The 15,051-nt window shown below is 52.2% G+C and overlaps 5 protein-coding genes and 2 non-coding genes across 7 annotated transcripts; 1 reads left to right on the forward strand and 6 right to left on the reverse strand.

Moving 5' to 3' along the window:
* Window positions 1-693: 693 nt before the first annotated feature.
* SMAC4_03632 (uncharacterized protein) lies at window positions 694-915 on the reverse strand (the record flags this gene model as incomplete). The annotated part of the gene is made up of 1 exon (XM_066089984.1): window positions 694-915. The coding sequence occupies one exon, from the start codon at window positions 913-915 to the stop codon at window positions 694-696; it is 222 nt and encodes a 73-aa protein (XP_065947542.1).
* A 1,175-nt stretch (window positions 916-2,090) lies between these two features.
* SMAC4_14009 lies at window positions 2,091-2,161 on the forward strand. Its single transcript has one exon. It is a non-coding gene; the product is annotated as a tRNA-Gly (tRNA).
* Window positions 2,162-2,692: 531 nt separating this feature from the next.
* SMAC4_03633 (uncharacterized protein) lies at window positions 2,693-4,883 on the reverse strand. The gene has a single exon (XM_066089985.1). It carries the CDS (start codon window positions 4,802-4,804, stop codon window positions 3,092-3,094), a length of 1,713 nt encoding a protein of 570 aa, XP_065947543.1. The 5' UTR covers window positions 4,805-4,883; the 3' UTR covers window positions 2,693-3,091.
* Window positions 4,884-8,045: 3,162 nt separating this feature from the next.
* Window positions 8,046-10,379, reverse strand: SMAC4_03634 (uncharacterized protein; the record flags this gene model as incomplete). The annotated part of the gene is made up of 6 exons (XM_003351282.2): window positions 8,046-8,380; window positions 8,464-8,853; window positions 8,925-9,459; window positions 9,533-9,628; window positions 9,724-9,963; window positions 10,085-10,379. 6 exons carry the CDS (start codon window positions 10,377-10,379, stop codon window positions 8,080-8,082), a joined length of 1,857 nt encoding a protein of 618 aa, XP_003351330.2. The 3' UTR covers window positions 8,046-8,079.
* An 807-nt stretch (window positions 10,380-11,186) lies between these two features.
* Window positions 11,187-12,899, reverse strand: SMAC4_03635 (uncharacterized protein). The gene is made up of 2 exons (XM_003351283.2): window positions 12,421-12,899; window positions 11,187-12,346 (listed from the first exon to the last, which is right to left on the reverse strand). Exons 1-2 carry the CDS (start codon window positions 12,689-12,691, stop codon window positions 11,331-11,333), a joined length of 1,287 nt encoding a protein of 428 aa, XP_003351331.1. The 5' UTR covers window positions 12,692-12,899; the 3' UTR covers window positions 11,187-11,330.
* Window positions 12,900-13,302: 403 nt separating this feature from the next.
* SMAC4_14010 lies at window positions 13,303-13,392 on the reverse strand. The gene is given in 2 exon segments: window positions 13,303-13,338; window positions 13,355-13,392. It is a non-coding gene; the product is annotated as a tRNA-Tyr (tRNA).
* A 948-nt stretch (window positions 13,393-14,340) lies between these two features.
* SMAC4_03636 (uncharacterized protein) lies at window positions 14,341-14,820 on the reverse strand (the record flags this gene model as incomplete). The annotated part of the gene is made up of 1 exon (XM_003351284.1): window positions 14,341-14,820. The coding sequence occupies one exon, from the start codon at window positions 14,818-14,820 to the stop codon at window positions 14,341-14,343; it is 480 nt and encodes a 159-aa protein (XP_003351332.1).
* Between the last annotated feature and the right edge of the window lie 231 nt (window positions 14,821-15,051).

Raw genomic sequence — 15,051 nt, forward strand, 5'->3', positions numbered from 1 at the left:
GAAGGTAGGGACTGAAGCAGTATTCGCAGAATAACTGACAGCCTTGATGCGCCAGATAACCATCAGCGACGACAACAAGGACGACGACGACGGGGATAGCGACAGAGTAAGGTAAAAAAATAAAAATAAAGACATAACTCGACCACATGATTATATATAACCCCTGCCCTTCTCGTTTTCCTCCTCACAAACGGTAACAAGCGCCTATATATCCCAGCAACATGTCGAACAGCACCTACATTATCATAATACCCAGGATGGCCCGATTACAACACCCGTTACCACTAAAGCAATAATCAGAGCCGACGTCGACATTCCCTTTCCAACTCCTCCCGCATTCGTTGCCGTTTTTTTCCAATCCGGATTCGTGGTGTTGGGCGCCTTGGCACAGGACATCCAGCCAGCACTATCATGAACCTCGCCACTAGAGGAGAAGTGCGTCCACGTTATCACCACCGGCCATACCACCCGCTCCAAAGCCACGAGCGCTGTCGCGTTGTTTTTGCCAGTTGGAGCTGACCCCGCCGCGAAGAAGGGATATCGTCGGTTGGTTTGGTCGAAGAAGCTGTTGTTGACCTCTTGAAGAAGTCATCAGGTTAGCACAGGATCAACATCTACTCCATGATATCTCTCGACATCAACATGGGACAAAAGACTCACCATACCCAACCCCAACCGCCCCCCCAAAATACTCTAAACAAGCATCCGGAACCACCAAACTCGCACACTCCCGTCCCCTTGAGGTATCGGTGCCGTTCGCAACACTACCAACCTGCAACTCCTGGATACACTCACTCGGCAGTAATGCCGCACAAGTACCATCAAGATCCAATCCCTTCGTCCGCGCCTCCTCCGTTTTGTCCGTCGCCAACCCACCCACAAACACAATCGCGCATACCCGCCAGCTATCCTCATCCACACTTTCTATAAGAGAAGGAGGCACAAGCGACAACACCGCCGCTTCGGTGACTTTGCTCTTCTTATCTTCCACTGATATACCAGAGGAGTCGGAGGCGTTGGTTAAAGGTATGTTGGCTGCCACGGTAATCTGTAGTGACCAGCCGGAGATTCCATTGCCTGTGGCGTCGGCTGGGCCCGCAGGGATGGAGGTGTTATAGCCTGTTGTTGGGAAGGAGGCGTTGGAGATGGAGGAGGCGATAGCGTCCGCGAGGGACGAAGCGGGAAGGCCGAAGGGGGGGTCGGAGGAGAAAGAGCCGGTTGTGAGACTGGGACTTGGGGAGAGGGATTGGGCTGAGGAGACCTCTACATATAGGGATAGTAAGAGAAGGAAGGAGAGGGAGAGGGAAAGGCCGAGAGGGACATGGAGTGTTGTTTTGAGGTTGGCGAGCTTCAACTTCAGGGTTCTAACCATTTTTGCAGACGGAATCAAGTGCGCTGGGCTTTTCGGTAGGTACATGTACGACGAAGCTTCAGGTTGTGGCCTCCATGTCCCGGAACTCGAATGGTCACTGACGGACATCTTGCAAACAACCTGGAGGAATCGGTGGCCCTAGGGGCCCGAAACACCTGATGCGTCATGGGCACAAGTCAGATGTCAAAGGTCATGTACCTCTAAGGCAGGCACGAACAACGGAGGCGTCTAGGCGAAAATGCAAGGCGCGCGCGTGCAAGATGTTTTCGTAAGCCACGTTGCGTCTCTCTCTCCCTATATCTGCTTCCTACGGAGAAGCACATTGGTATTGTATTCACCCTCGCAGCCAGCAGTACCTCACATTCCTGTCCTCTCTCTTTCCGATCGATCTCGGAGTTGAGCGTCCTCTGGTCGCTCTGAACGTGAAGACTTCAAAGTTGTAAACCCCTAAGCATCACCAATGTTTCAATAACACGTTGGAACCGGAAACAATTGCGAAGATTTTCATTTCTGACAACTCTTTACTCAATTTCTCCGCAGATGTCTACTCCTACGTCCCTGAAACATCATCACCTCAGTCGGCGTTTATTTGACGGTGGTACATACCTCTAGTGGTGGAAAATTGTTAGATGAAGGAAACGCAGAAGCTCTCCAGGTCAGATACGCGCGTGGTGGATAAGACCAGCTCCGGGCTAAAACTGGCATCAATAACTAAACAGCGCCAGTGGTTTAGTGGTAAAATCCATCGTTGCCATCGATGGGCCCCGCGTTCGATTCGCGGCTGGCGCAATTATTTTTCACCTTTTTTTTTTCATTTTGTTTCCTTGAGAGCCGCAGATTACACATCTGAAATGCAGTTTCTTTTTCTGTTTTGGATTGTTGGTTTTTTTTCCTGGTTGTTCTTGGTTTAAAGCTCAATTGTTGAACTACATTTGTCATTGTTTTTCTTTCTTCCGAAGTAGAGGTACCGGCACATTGTTTCGCTTTGACATCCTGTTTATTACTCTTCAACTGGGTACATCGGATGATAACTCCACCTCCATCCAATCTCGAACGAACCGCTCGTTGTTGGCACATTGACATTGAACATTGGACATCATCGTGGAAATGTCTAAGCGCTCCTAGCGCTCCACGAACTTCGTGGATTTTTCGGACAATGGTGAGAGAGCACAGAACTGCGATTACAAATGGACGTCTTGTCTCTTTCACTGGCTTGTTGATGAATGCTGTCAAGCATGTAATGTCATTAGCGCTGAGCCGAATTTTATTCTCCCCAGGAGCAACAAACACAAGACCATTGCAATTTGTTTTCTGAAAATTGATTCCATTTCCTTGCCGGACTTCTAAGAGCCCAAGAAATCTACCTATTCTAGAAACCACCACCACATGTATCCGATTGTATTGTTTTTATCATCTACCATCTTGTGTAGATTCTAACCAAACAGAGAGAAAGAGAGACAGAGAGAGTATTGAGAAGAGACGAGAAAAAGTGAGAGAAATAAAATAAAGGACATGATTCATTGACATGACAAAACCTTGAAACCCCGTTTCACCTTTTTCCATACACCGTTGTTGTGACTGTGACCGTTGTCTATCACCACCACCTCCTCCATCGTCATCGTTGTGCCCTTATTAATATCATCTGGTATCATACCCGTCGTCTCAACGGCCGTGTCCGGATTAACATGCACATCCGTTTCCACCTCCACTGCACCGCGTTTACTCCTGCACCGACATGTTACGGGGAGGCCTCGCATTCGCAGCCGCCACGTAGTGACCCCACGTGATGAGTTCCTTGCTGCAATCGTCCTGATCAATCGTGCACTCGATGAGCGTGGGGCCCTCCTTGTGTTCCGAAGCCGTCTTGATCGCATCGGTGAGCTCGCCGGCGGTATTAGCCAGAAGACCCTTGGCACGGCCATCGGTGCTGTTGAAGGCCTGGACGAGCATGGCGTAGTCCCAGTTCTTGATCTTGTTGTAAGAGCCGTCGTGGATCTCGACCTCGATCGTGTACCCCCTGTTGTTGATCAGCAGGATGGTGATGGGCACCTTGTAGCGCACCATCTGCGAGACCTCCTGGGCCGTAACCTGGAATGAGCCGTCGCCGATCAGCACGATGGTGTGTCGGTCCGGATGGCGCAAGGCGTACCCGAAGGCCGCCGGGATCGACCACCCGATGTGGCCCCACTGCATCTCGATCTCGAACTTGGCACCGGGGGGCAGCTTCAGCTGGATGCCGTTGAACCACGAGTCGCCCGTGTCGACGAAGAGAGAGGTCTTGTCCGTCAACAGCTCCTGTACCTGGCGCGAGATCTCCTTGCGCGTGAGCGCGTCCTCCCGCGCGGCCGTGTGCACGTGCGGTGGGTCGGGCTTAAGCCGCTTGTACTCGATCATGGTGGTCTCGTTGAAGGTGACCTGCGTGGCCAGGTGGCTGAGGAACTCGCCCATGCGGACGCGGCTAAAGTGCGCGCCAGGGAACGTAACATGGTCCATGTCGATGGACATGAGCGGGATGTCAGGCACGGCAGTCCATCCGACGGTGCTGTAGTCGTTGAAAATAGTGCCGACGCAGATCATGGCGTCCGCCCAGTGCACCATTGAGTCTGCGGCATCGGAGCTGACTTGCCCCCAGAAAATGCCGACGAACTGCTTGTGGTCTTCCGGGAACATGCCCTTGGCCGCGGGTTGCAGGGCCACGGCACATCCCATGGCTTCGGCGAACTGCAGGAGCTCTTTCTCGGCACCGGCACGCCCGAGCTTGGGGCCGACTAGGATCACGGGCTTGAGCTTGCCGTCAAGGTACTCAGAGGCGCACGTGGCGGCGGCCTCGAGAGCGTTCTTGTCGCTGGTGATGGGGTCGGTGACGGCGCTGATGGGCCCCGGGCGCACACAGGTAGCTCCGGCGAGGTTTGTGGGGATCTCGATGTAACATGGCTTCCGGGCGAGGATGGCGGCGCGGAGGGCGCGGTCGATAAGGCGAGGTGCGTCGATGGCGCGGGGGACGGATACGGCGCAGCAGGTGATCTTCTTGGCCATCTCATACTGGTAGGTATAGTCTGGATGGCCGAGCGTATGATGAAGGATGTGATATTGTGCGGAGTCATTGGTATTTGGGGAACCACTGATGAGGATCAGGGGGAGGTTCTCTGCGTAGGCACTGCCGGTGCCGTTGAAGGCCGAGAGGGCACCCACGCTGTAAGTGACAACGCAGGCTGATACGCCATTGGCACGGGCATATCCTTCGGCGGCAAGAGAGCAGTTGAGCTCGTTTGCGCACCCAACCTCTTTGAGATCTGGGTGAGCTTGTAGCTTGTCGAGGAGGATGAGGTTGTAGTCGCCAGGGACGACGAAGTGATGGCGGACGCCGACCTCAGCAAGACGCTGGGCGAGGTAGTCGCCCACCGTGAACTTTCCTTTTTGTTGTGCTGCCATGATTCTCGTGAGGGTGAGAACTGGTGTTGGAAATATGTCAAAGACTAGGAGGAGTAGTAGTATCGAAGCTGTATTTCCATGACTATGAAGAAGTCCAGTATACACAGGATGAGGGGCTGCAAGAAGCCTTTTATTGTCACCTTGTGGTTTCTGTGGCGGCCATGATGATATGATGATTAGCTAAGAGAGCACATCCAGATGCCATGCTATCAGTGACAGTCACATCCATCTCCGCGAGGACGTCTCCCCGAAGACAGTCCGGGCGTCTCGCGATGGGCAAAGGGCAAGGAAAGTGTGCTGATGCATGCTGCATGATGTCGTTCGTTTACTGATGGGAGGAATGGCCAGCCTGTCAGATCTCAGTGTCGCCAGTTGCTTGGTTGGTGTGTTGTTTACTTTCTATGGGGCCCTAGTGTATGGTTGCAGGGGCGATCGCAGGACCAAGCGCAACTCGGTCTGCATCCGCTCGAGCAGGTGGCGTGAACACTTCCGTTACGAGGTTGAGAATGTCAGAGCATGCGGCAATGCATCATGCCCAGGGAATGGAGGACCATTGGATACGACGTTGCACAGGCGTTGGTTTGGCCATCCGATCCTGGGCTCCGGTTGTCTCGCTTGTCGAGAAGGTCGTAGGATGAAGTGAGTGTTGAGACGGGAGGGAAAGATAAGCGGCTTCGGGCCGATATGCAGCGAGCGAGCCTTTGACGTTTTGATCAGACCACCGCCGCAATCCAGGCACTTACATCCAACTCAAGCCACTATCGGCCTTTCCCATTGGCGACTATATAGTGGGGGAGCGCCCCTGAAAAGCGGACCTTAACGGCGTCGACGGCTTGGTGACAGAGACAGATAGCCTCAGCCTGGCCGAGACGGAACCATCCGGCGGTAAAACTTCAAGAATAAGCACGAGATTCAGGTCTGTCAACCGAATGGCCGCGTGGGCGCAGAATGGCGAATGCGAAGATGAGTGGGAAAGGATTGTTTGGGTCTTCCGTTGTCCGGTTCATGAGGTGGTGGAAACCTACCTATGATGGATGGTCCGTGCTCGAATTAAGATAAAGCTCGATAAGACAAGCTGCATACCGTCGACGAATCCGACAAGGCCGCGATAATTTGTGTGGACTTGGGCACTCGCTGGCACTGAAGCAAATGATCTCCGAGTCACCTGCCCTTTGGAGAGTCCATTCATTCGAGTCTTTCTATGGCTGAGGCGGGGAAGACCATTCTTGCCTCTCATACCATTGACCAACTCATCAAGACCAAATGCTCGCGCAAGATAGTACTCGTCTACTATTACTGCTATCACGGCCACAACCGTGATGAAACAATTTCCTTCCTACGATGGCTTATCAGCCAACTATGTCGGAAGACTGACACAGTTTTGAGCTTGACGTACGCTACTTATCTAAGCGGCGAAGACCCGGACGTAACCACGCTTCTCACAGCACTCCACACACAACTTGACGGTTTGCACACGGTATATGTGGCGGTCGATGCCTTGGATGGGAGTCAACAACCGCGAGATACATTCCTTGGTGTTCTCGATACCTTGGCTATCGACCCACGATTCCATAAGATCCGACTCTTGACCACCAGCCGTGAATACGCCGACATTGAGCGGGTCATGGCTCCCATCTCCTTTTCCGTGCCTACTTCACATGATGAGGTGGAAAATGATATTCGAGTCTTTGTCGACAAAAGCATCAGCCGAAGCGACAGTTTCAGGCGTTGGCCATACGATTGGAAGCTCGAAGTGGTTGACGCACTTGCCAAGGGGCCAAAAGGCATGTTTCGTTAGGCGGTTTGCCAGCTGGATATCCTTCGTCGTCTTCACTGCGCAACGCACGAAGACGACAGGCAAACGATTAAAACTCTTCCCAAGGATTTGGATGAAACCTAGGATTCTGAATCTTATCCATCCAGATGATCTTGAACTTGTCCGATTTGTGGTCCATTGGATCATTTATGCGGACGATCTGCCCGATCAATACGGAACGATCTTGAATGTTTCTGAAGTGCTGAGCTACTATGAGTCGTATCGTTATGGATCCTCAGACCGGGTCAAACATATCTCTATCCGATGCAATCTCGACAGGCTTAAAGACTGCTGTGGTTGCCTTATTTCATTCTTTAGCGATGAACGGGACGAATAATCTTTTACTTGCAACTTCTCCCATTTTACCATTAGAGAGTTCCTCCAATCCAGTCGATCCAAGCCATCAGGGCGGCTTAAGTGTCTTGACCTTGCAACGATAAATACTTACCTGCCCAACACCGTTCTCCGGAGGACCATTGATCGCGGCGAATGCCGCCCTCATGGCCAGCCCGACATCTTCGAGTTTTTGTCCTTAGCCAAAAAAAGTTTTGCTCACGGAAGAATACTTGGATCCTAGTTTGGTATCAGCCTTTTTCCTACTTGATATGGCCCCATACCCCGAGGAGGAGGAAGGGGACAGGAAAAGCTATGCCATGTCAATTCTTCATGGAATTGAGTGGGTCGGGGGTAGGCCGTCAGACGAAATCATTGTCTTACTTCGCTTGTTAGTCATGGACGCCCTTCATCTTTCCCAGACTCTACTACATACTGCTGGCAGTCACCTTCTTTGCTCATCCTTGAGCTTTACATGGTACGATATGTACGTACACGGCGACGAGAGAAACCCCGTCAAAATGGCCTTCCAGGGCAATGTTGTTGAGTTCATGGCGGCCCTCTTCTACACTTCACCCCCTGCATTGTCGTTTCTACTTGAAAAATACTCTCAAGAAGTTGTGCACTGCGTTAATTGGAAGAAAATCTTGCGCTCATTTCAACGTGTTCGCCGAGGAATGGAGGAGTGGGATCTATATCCCATAATGGATGAATTTAAGTTCTTTGAGAAAGTGGTGCAGAGGCTTCACGAGTTGGGCACGGCCGATGGGTGAGTATGAAGACTCAGACTTGGGGTCAGAACTGGAAACTGACGCCGTGCCAGCAGCCGAACCGACTCTGGAATTAGGCGTGGGCTCTCACTACCGACATAGTATATCTCTACTGGACGATATCTATCCCAAACTGTCGCAGACCCTACGACGACAAGATGTATTGGCTAGGTACGATACGGAAAGGCATCAACAAAATTCGATACAGCAAATTGAAACTCCGAAGAAGCATATTCAAGGTAAGATTACACCTTCCTTAGAGAACGAAACGAATCAGCTAGATATGAAAACGCCTAAGGAGGTTGGTCCGAGGTCTCGTGGACTATGTATCCGTGAATACTCCTCCACATTTTTCATCACTTCTCCACATCTTGCTGATTCCTTCCCACCAGAACTTCATCCGTTGACGTCGGCTTTTTCTCATCCGAAACGCCGTTACTGGAGCCGCGATCTGAACGAACCGCGGAGTCATTCAACGGGCGACCAACAGCGTCGTGCGTGGCATCCCACCCACTCAACTTGGCAACCGGCACTTTGACAAGCTTGTGGCTCTGTGCACCATCCTCAAGCCGCAGAACCTCCTGGCGAATTCGATAACCACGAAGCTTCGGAATCACGGTGATCCAGAGGTAGTAATAGATGGCGCATGCGACCAATCTGATGCCCATGTCAGTTGACTACTTCTTTTCTGCAAACCGGGCCGGCTTTGGAAGACAAAGAAATCGAGAGACGTGACTTACATTCCAACACCCGTGACCACATAGGTCCCGTACCAAAAGCTGACATCGCCCGCATACGCTCCTCCCGCGGGCGGGTACCACGGCATGACGACCAGGTACAGCTGCACCAAGATGTTGAACACGACCACGAGGTCCCACGCTTTGAACTCAGGGCGCGGAAGATTCAACCGAGAGCGTCGATAGCGGACTACATACAAGCCTATACCCATGACCAACTGGAAGAAGGCTGAAGGCAGTACTTGGAGATCGGTGATGAAGTTGAAGGCATCACCGGCGGGAGGGGCGAGGATCATGAGGATGGTCAACGCCCATTTGACGAAGTATGGCCCAAGCGGAGTGCCAAAGGGACGGGTAGAAGCCCAGAAACGTGGGAAGGGAAGCACCCCTTGTCTGTTACCGCCGAGGGCCAAGTGTCAGCAATCACCAAAGACACGAACGTCAACAGATTCCTCGAGACTCACCTCCCACACTCCCTAATCAACCTCGACGAGCCAATCAACACCGCAACAAGGTTCCCGAACGAGCTCAAAGCAATCAGAAAGTTCAATCCCCTCACCGCACCGCCCGATCCAAACACCCTGGTAAAGAACAGACTAGCAGCAATCTGCTGGCTCTTGACCAGCTCCTCCTTCGGCACCGCAGCAAAGTACGCCACGTTTGCCAAGATATACAGCACGGCCACTATCAAGAGAGCGACAAACCCGTTCCTCCTGATCTGCTTCACGGGGCTCTTCACCTCGTTGACCACGTTGAAGGCGTTCTCGAACCCGGCGTACGAGAATATGATCTTGTACAGCGCGTTGGTGACGCCGTACGGCGTTGCTTGGCCGGAAAAGGCATCGCGAAAGTTGATATGCGGGTCCGGGATCCGAGCGGTGGAGACGTGCCCGCCTAGTACCACGAGACCGGTTATGGAGACGAAGATCAGGGTGAGGACTTTGATTATGCCGATGCCGTTGGAGAGGTGGTAGGAGAGGCGGGTGTGGAAGGAGACGACTGGGATCGAATTAGCAGTGACACCTCCGGGGCCAGTAACCAGACAGGGTCGTGGAAGGGGTACGAGACATACACAAAGCGGCAAAGGTATAACCGGCTACAGCCACGCCTTTGAGTTCCCAAGCTGTTGGAGAGCGGCCGTTTATCCTGAACAAGTACTGGGCGAGGACTGCGCTCCGTTCACGTCAGTCAGTCAGCCACTAGTCCAACGTTTGTTTCTCTGCCTACCTACCGACCGAAAAACAAAACAGATAGACCACTCACCAATAGCATTACTGCTACTAAACGACAGCGCAACCGATTGAAACGCAAAAGCCGTCGGAAAAAGCCATCTCGGCCTCGGGTACGCCTGTTCCAGATAGACCACCTCCGACCCCGATCGGTTCGGGAAGTACGACGCATATTCGAGATATACCGATAAGTTCGCAATCGACGTCAGGAAGCCGAGAGCCCAGAAGATCATGGATAGACCCACGGATCCGGTACCGCGGAGGATATTTGATGCTGTATCAGGATCCAGTCAGCACTGACCAGCCCAGACAGACAGCACGGAGAGAAAAGAAAAGAACATGAAAATAAATGAAATGAAGAGAAGAAGGCTTAAGGGAAGGGTCTGGTAGCTCACGAGTCGAATAAACACCCGTCCCAATCATCTTGCCGATATTCAACATGATGATGGACAATGGACCCACAGAATATCCCAGGGGGGAGTTAACTTCTACCGGCGCGCCCGTGGCTTCTTGGTAGGCGGGCGGAGAGTCGTTGCCGCCTTTTTCGACAGTGTATTGGAGACTGCCGTCGCTGACGGTGCCGCCATCGCCACCGTCGAAGGACCCATCGGGTCGATAGTGAGATTCGTTGTTGGCGTTGACGAGATCGCCTTGCCGGCGAGTGAAGGGTCGTCGCCAGTTGAAAGACATCGCCGTGGCTATTGATTGCATATGAGTAGGTGCAAGCAAGAAAAGACTTGGGCCGTATGACGGGAAGAACGAATAGAACGGGAGCCTGTTGTTATTCCGAAGGCAACATTAGATCGACCAGCACATTCATATATCGCTCCCAGCATTTTCTACAATACCCTCCTTGCTTCTGTTCACCCCCACGGTTTAGATCCCTTCACATGTCTGCCTTTCGTTCTCAAAGCATTGGCGAGGCGTCGAGACGGTCAAGTGTCTAGTGGTCGAGTGTCTTCACTCGCCATAGCATATTGATATTGCATTTCCTTGGCGGCCGCTTGTGTGGACATATCAATATCTTGTATCACATCCATCGTGTCTCACGCCTGCCGGACGAGAAAGGTCAGACCTGCAGAGTCGCAGCGTGAGACACAGCCAAGGAAACTCAGAGGTGGTAGAGGTAACGCTCGTCATCTTGCCTCATCGCTTTGCCGTGCCTTATAATGATAATATCATTGGTGTTATCTTCTCTTGATGTAGCACGCCAAGATCTTATTGATCGTTCGTGCTTTTCATGGAGATGGGCTTTTGAATGCAAGTGCAAAGAGCAAATAGTGCTATACAAAGGAGCGAGAAAGCCCCCCCACGTCGTGTTAATGGTGTGGCTTGATGGTGACATTGAAGGTGAGAGTTTGTTCGTCTTTTCAGGGTCCGTTCAAGCCTCGAGTGGGAACTGGGAAAGCCACACAAGCACGGACTTACATGGTCTACAAGGCATATTTGGAATAGTACTTGTGTCTACCAACAGCCTTCGCATTTGAAGACTAGGTAGAGATAGGCTCGAAGGATCTTGTGCCATTCAAGCATCTCGTTACATCATATTCATCAAACTAACCTTCCGAGTTATCCAAACCTAGCTTAGCTACCTACGCCCATGATCGCCGCATTCCAACCCCTCTCGCAGTGGCAGTCCCATCAATACCCTCCACCACCCTGCGTCCCCACGCTCTCCCCCTTACTCGCGCTTCTAATCTGTGGTTCAAGCGGAAACACCTCCCTCTCCGGCTTCACCCCGCCATACACCCTCTCCCACCTATCCTTTAACACCTCCGGCGTCTCCCACGCCAGTTCGGGGTCTCTCAACCACAACCTAACCAAATGCCTCTGCCTCTTCCCATCATCCCTAAACCCGGCCCTAGCATGGAAGATGCTCAAGTTATTCACAAACTGAATATCCCCCTGCTTAAAGTCCAACCCAACAGCATACTTCTCCGCAGTAAAATGCAGCGCATCCAACGCTTCGGCCTGCGCCTCCGTTATAGGCGGGATATCCGCACTCCTCGGCAAGCCCCAGTAACCCGTGAACGTCCTTCTGGCATACTGTATGATGAGCCGTTCTGGCTTGGCCTCACCATCGTCCGCATAGGTCCTAGAAGAAGGAAAAGCAGGCAGGTAATGTAATAGCGGTCGGACGGAGAACTTCCTACCCTCCTTCCCAAACTCATCCGCCATCCAGGGTTCAGATAAGGTCCGAATTAGATCCGGCCGCGTAGCCGCCAGCTCGTTGTACACCTTCCAACTGCTGGAAAGAAAACTCTGGCCGCCCTCCGCGGCCTCGCCTAGACAGAAGAGGGCGATGATGTCGCCCACGTCTGTATGGAACACCTGCTTCTCGGTGGTATATGCTGGCGCGCCGATCTTGGAAGTGTCCGAGATGGTGGTGGATAGGTCTTTGATGTGTGCCAGGACGACGTCGGCTAGTTGGCCGTTGTGTTGGTTGTCTTGTCGGCCGTGGATGGGGGCGACGTGCGAGGAGAGGCCGGCATAGATGATAATGTTCTCTTCGCGCGTGTGGGAGGTGACGGGGAGGCCGCGGATGACTTTGAAGCCGTGGCCGTTATGGAGCTCGTTGGATACTTGGCGGAGGGTGTAGTGCAGGTTGGGGAGGGGGAAGGTTTCCTGGGTGATGTAGCCTAAGGGTTTGTCGAGGCCTGTCAGGTGATGCAGGTTAGTGGATGTCCAACGTGGAAAGGAGAGGAGTTGCTGGGAGATGGCTGGTACTAACTCTTGAAATGACGAAGTGCAGACTCGATTTCGTTGATGTCCTCTTCTGTTAGTCGGTAGTTCCAGTCGTAAGTCTCGGCGAGGGTGTTGCCGTCCCAAACGAGGTCCGAGTCTAGTCGCTGAGGGAAGCCCGGCGGAAGAGACTTCTCGAGCTTTTCAGTTTCTCGTCGTCTTTTGACTCTTTCAAGGTACTTGTCATGGTCAGGAGTGTACCCAATATCTGGTTGTCCGACTGGACCTGAGGCGGGAATTTGAACCGCTACCGTAGCCATGTTGTTTTGATGGGAGGTTTGATCTGAAGAAATTGAGCTCTTGGGAGCCGTTTTGAAGAGGCTTTGTTTGTAAGCTTTGGGGATGTCGAGTGATTTTGCATTTTATGCGCTCCTCATCCACATCTGGGGAGAAAGTTTGTATTTTAATGATATCGCGATGGAAAGGTCAATGAAGACCTCATGCTTGTGTTACCTGGCGTGATAGTGTGATGGTGGATGACTTGCCGCGGGAAGGAGCGGGGGAGTTGTGCATCTCACCTGCGCAATGCATTTCTCAAATGTCGCCATAGGATCTTCCTCAATACTACAAATCTGAGTGTTGCTCAAAACGCAACTCGATCCCACTTCACCTCGCGGGATTACTCAATGTACGTCTTTGTCCCATGTCATTTCATGATCAAGAGGACTGCAGTAAAACACTGCCAGATATCCCGTTAAAAGAAGGCAGGAAGAAACCTTGAAGCAGCCCACACATAAGCAGGCTCGTATTTAACACCTCAATTCACTTGCAATGGGGCAATTTGAATAGTTTAATGAAAGCTGACGAAGAATTGGCGAAGGTAAAAAACAGGAAAGAAGAAAAAAAAGCAAGAAAAAAAAGAAACAACTCTTCCCCTCGACCGGAATCGAGCCGGTGACCTTTCGGTATACAATCTTTTGCAATTACAGCCGAACGTGATAGCCAACTACACCACAAGGGGATTATTGGTTGTTATTGTTGGACTCTGCGGGCCAGAATCTGGGTCTAAATAGGACAACTCAGAATTCGGGCGTGCACATGTTATTTTCGTGGTGTGATGGCTTTTTATTATTATTTAAAATACACAGCACAAATCAGGATGAAAAGGGTTTTTGGAAATGGTGGTCCCAAGCCGACCGGGTTCTTGCCAGTGGAGCACCCAGGAAAGCATGCCAGCTGCCCGATTTTGAGGCTGTCACGGGATTAAGGGGTAAGTAAACAAAATGTGAAAGATGACACCCTGCCGAGCCAGAGGGCAGAGACATGACGTGCGGTCATTCACAGTTTCACTAACAAAAAGCGGACGCACTATTTTTTACTACAGTTTGGATTTGAATAACTAGATAGCTATGAAGGAGTAAAAGAACACTGACCTAGAAAACCCTGAAGATTCATTGCGAGTGCAAATCTCGACCAGTCCATCCCGCCGCAAGCTCTTGGTCCATACATGGAATAATTGAAAAAAAATTTGAAAAAATTGGGGATGTTATAGCGGAAGCTTTGTCTCGGAAACAACCGAACCCCTAACAAATGAGTGGTTGCAGAATCGAAGAATGAGAAAAGGGGGAGGGGTTCCTGCTGGCCAGGCAAGAACAAAGAAGCCCACCCCTGAGAGAAAAGGGGAAAAAATGATGAATCTACATAGGTAGAACGGAAACATGAAACAAAAGACCAAGAGCTCAGTCATCAACCTCCACATTCCTTGCCCGATTGGGCCCTGCTTGCCTGTCTGGCGACTGGCGTCTGCCCGCATCCTCCCCTCGTTCCTTTCCTGTCACCACCCGTCCCTTCCCACTCCCGCCCGGCGTTCCTTTCCTTCCTTCATCTCCAACATCAAACCACTCCACTCCAACGGTTCAATCCCGCCTGGGACACCAGCATCCCAAAGCCAGTAGTCCTCCCGTCAAGCTCAAGCCCAATCCCAACTCCCCTGCAACACCCCAACACTAGTACTCGCCAGCGCGCCAAAAGCCGCGGGGCTAAGATCAAGTCCACCGTACGGACACCCAGCGCACCGATCAACCAGCTTGACCGTGACGCTGCGGCCATTGGCGTTTACCCTGATGTTGCGGCCGCACAGCGAGTTGCGGTTGGGGTTGCGGTTGGGCATGGACGGGTCGAACTGTGGCGCGTTGAGGGCCACGACCAGCTGCCCGTCGTTGGAGTAAGTGCCGCAGGCGCCGAGGCCGGTGTTGTACCAGGTTATGCGGGAGGAGAAGGCGCGGGTGTTGATGAGGAGGGGGGTGGAGGGGGTTATGTCCGCGGAGGCGGAGGCATCGCGGGAGGCGATGATGGCAGCTGGGGCAGCCGGGGCGGCGGCGGGGGCGGCGGTGGTGAAGCCGATGAGGAAGAGGGAGAGGGTGCTGGTGAGGATGGTTTGGAAGAGCATTTTGACTTTTTCTTTGTGGGGGTGCTTGAGTGCTTGAAGGAGGGTTTGAACGTCAAAGTTGCTTCTTGGAGTTTGAACTTTGAGATGAGGAGCAAGCTGAGGCAGTGGTTGACTTGGCTGGAGAGGTGAGTGCCTGTGTCTGAAGAAGGAGTTTCGAGTCCCTCTCGGTGAGGTTATCATCATGGCTTTATACCCATTCCGAGAGCATCTAGACTTCACACCTCGTCGAGA

This window comes from Sordaria macrospora, chromosome 6 (assembly GCF_033870435.1).
Source record: "Sordaria macrospora chromosome 6, complete sequence".
Classification (NCBI taxonomy): Eukaryota; Fungi; Ascomycota; class Sordariomycetes; order Sordariales; family Sordariaceae; genus Sordaria; species Sordaria macrospora.

Bases quoted from the DNA above. Each gene is read 5' to 3' on its own strand.
- SMAC4_03633 (XM_066089985.1), bottom strand. From the start codon at position 4,804: ATGGCAGCACAACAAAAAGGAAAGTTCACGGTGGGCGACTACCTCGCC.
- SMAC4_03635 (XM_003351283.2), bottom strand. From the start codon at position 12,691: ATGGCTACGGTAGCGGTTCAAATTCCCGCCTCAGGTCCAGTCGGACAA. The intron at 12,347-12,420 runs GTTAGTACCAGC...ATCACCTGACAG, and splicing joins TGCACTTCGTCATTTCAAGA to GCCTCGACAAACCCTTAGGC.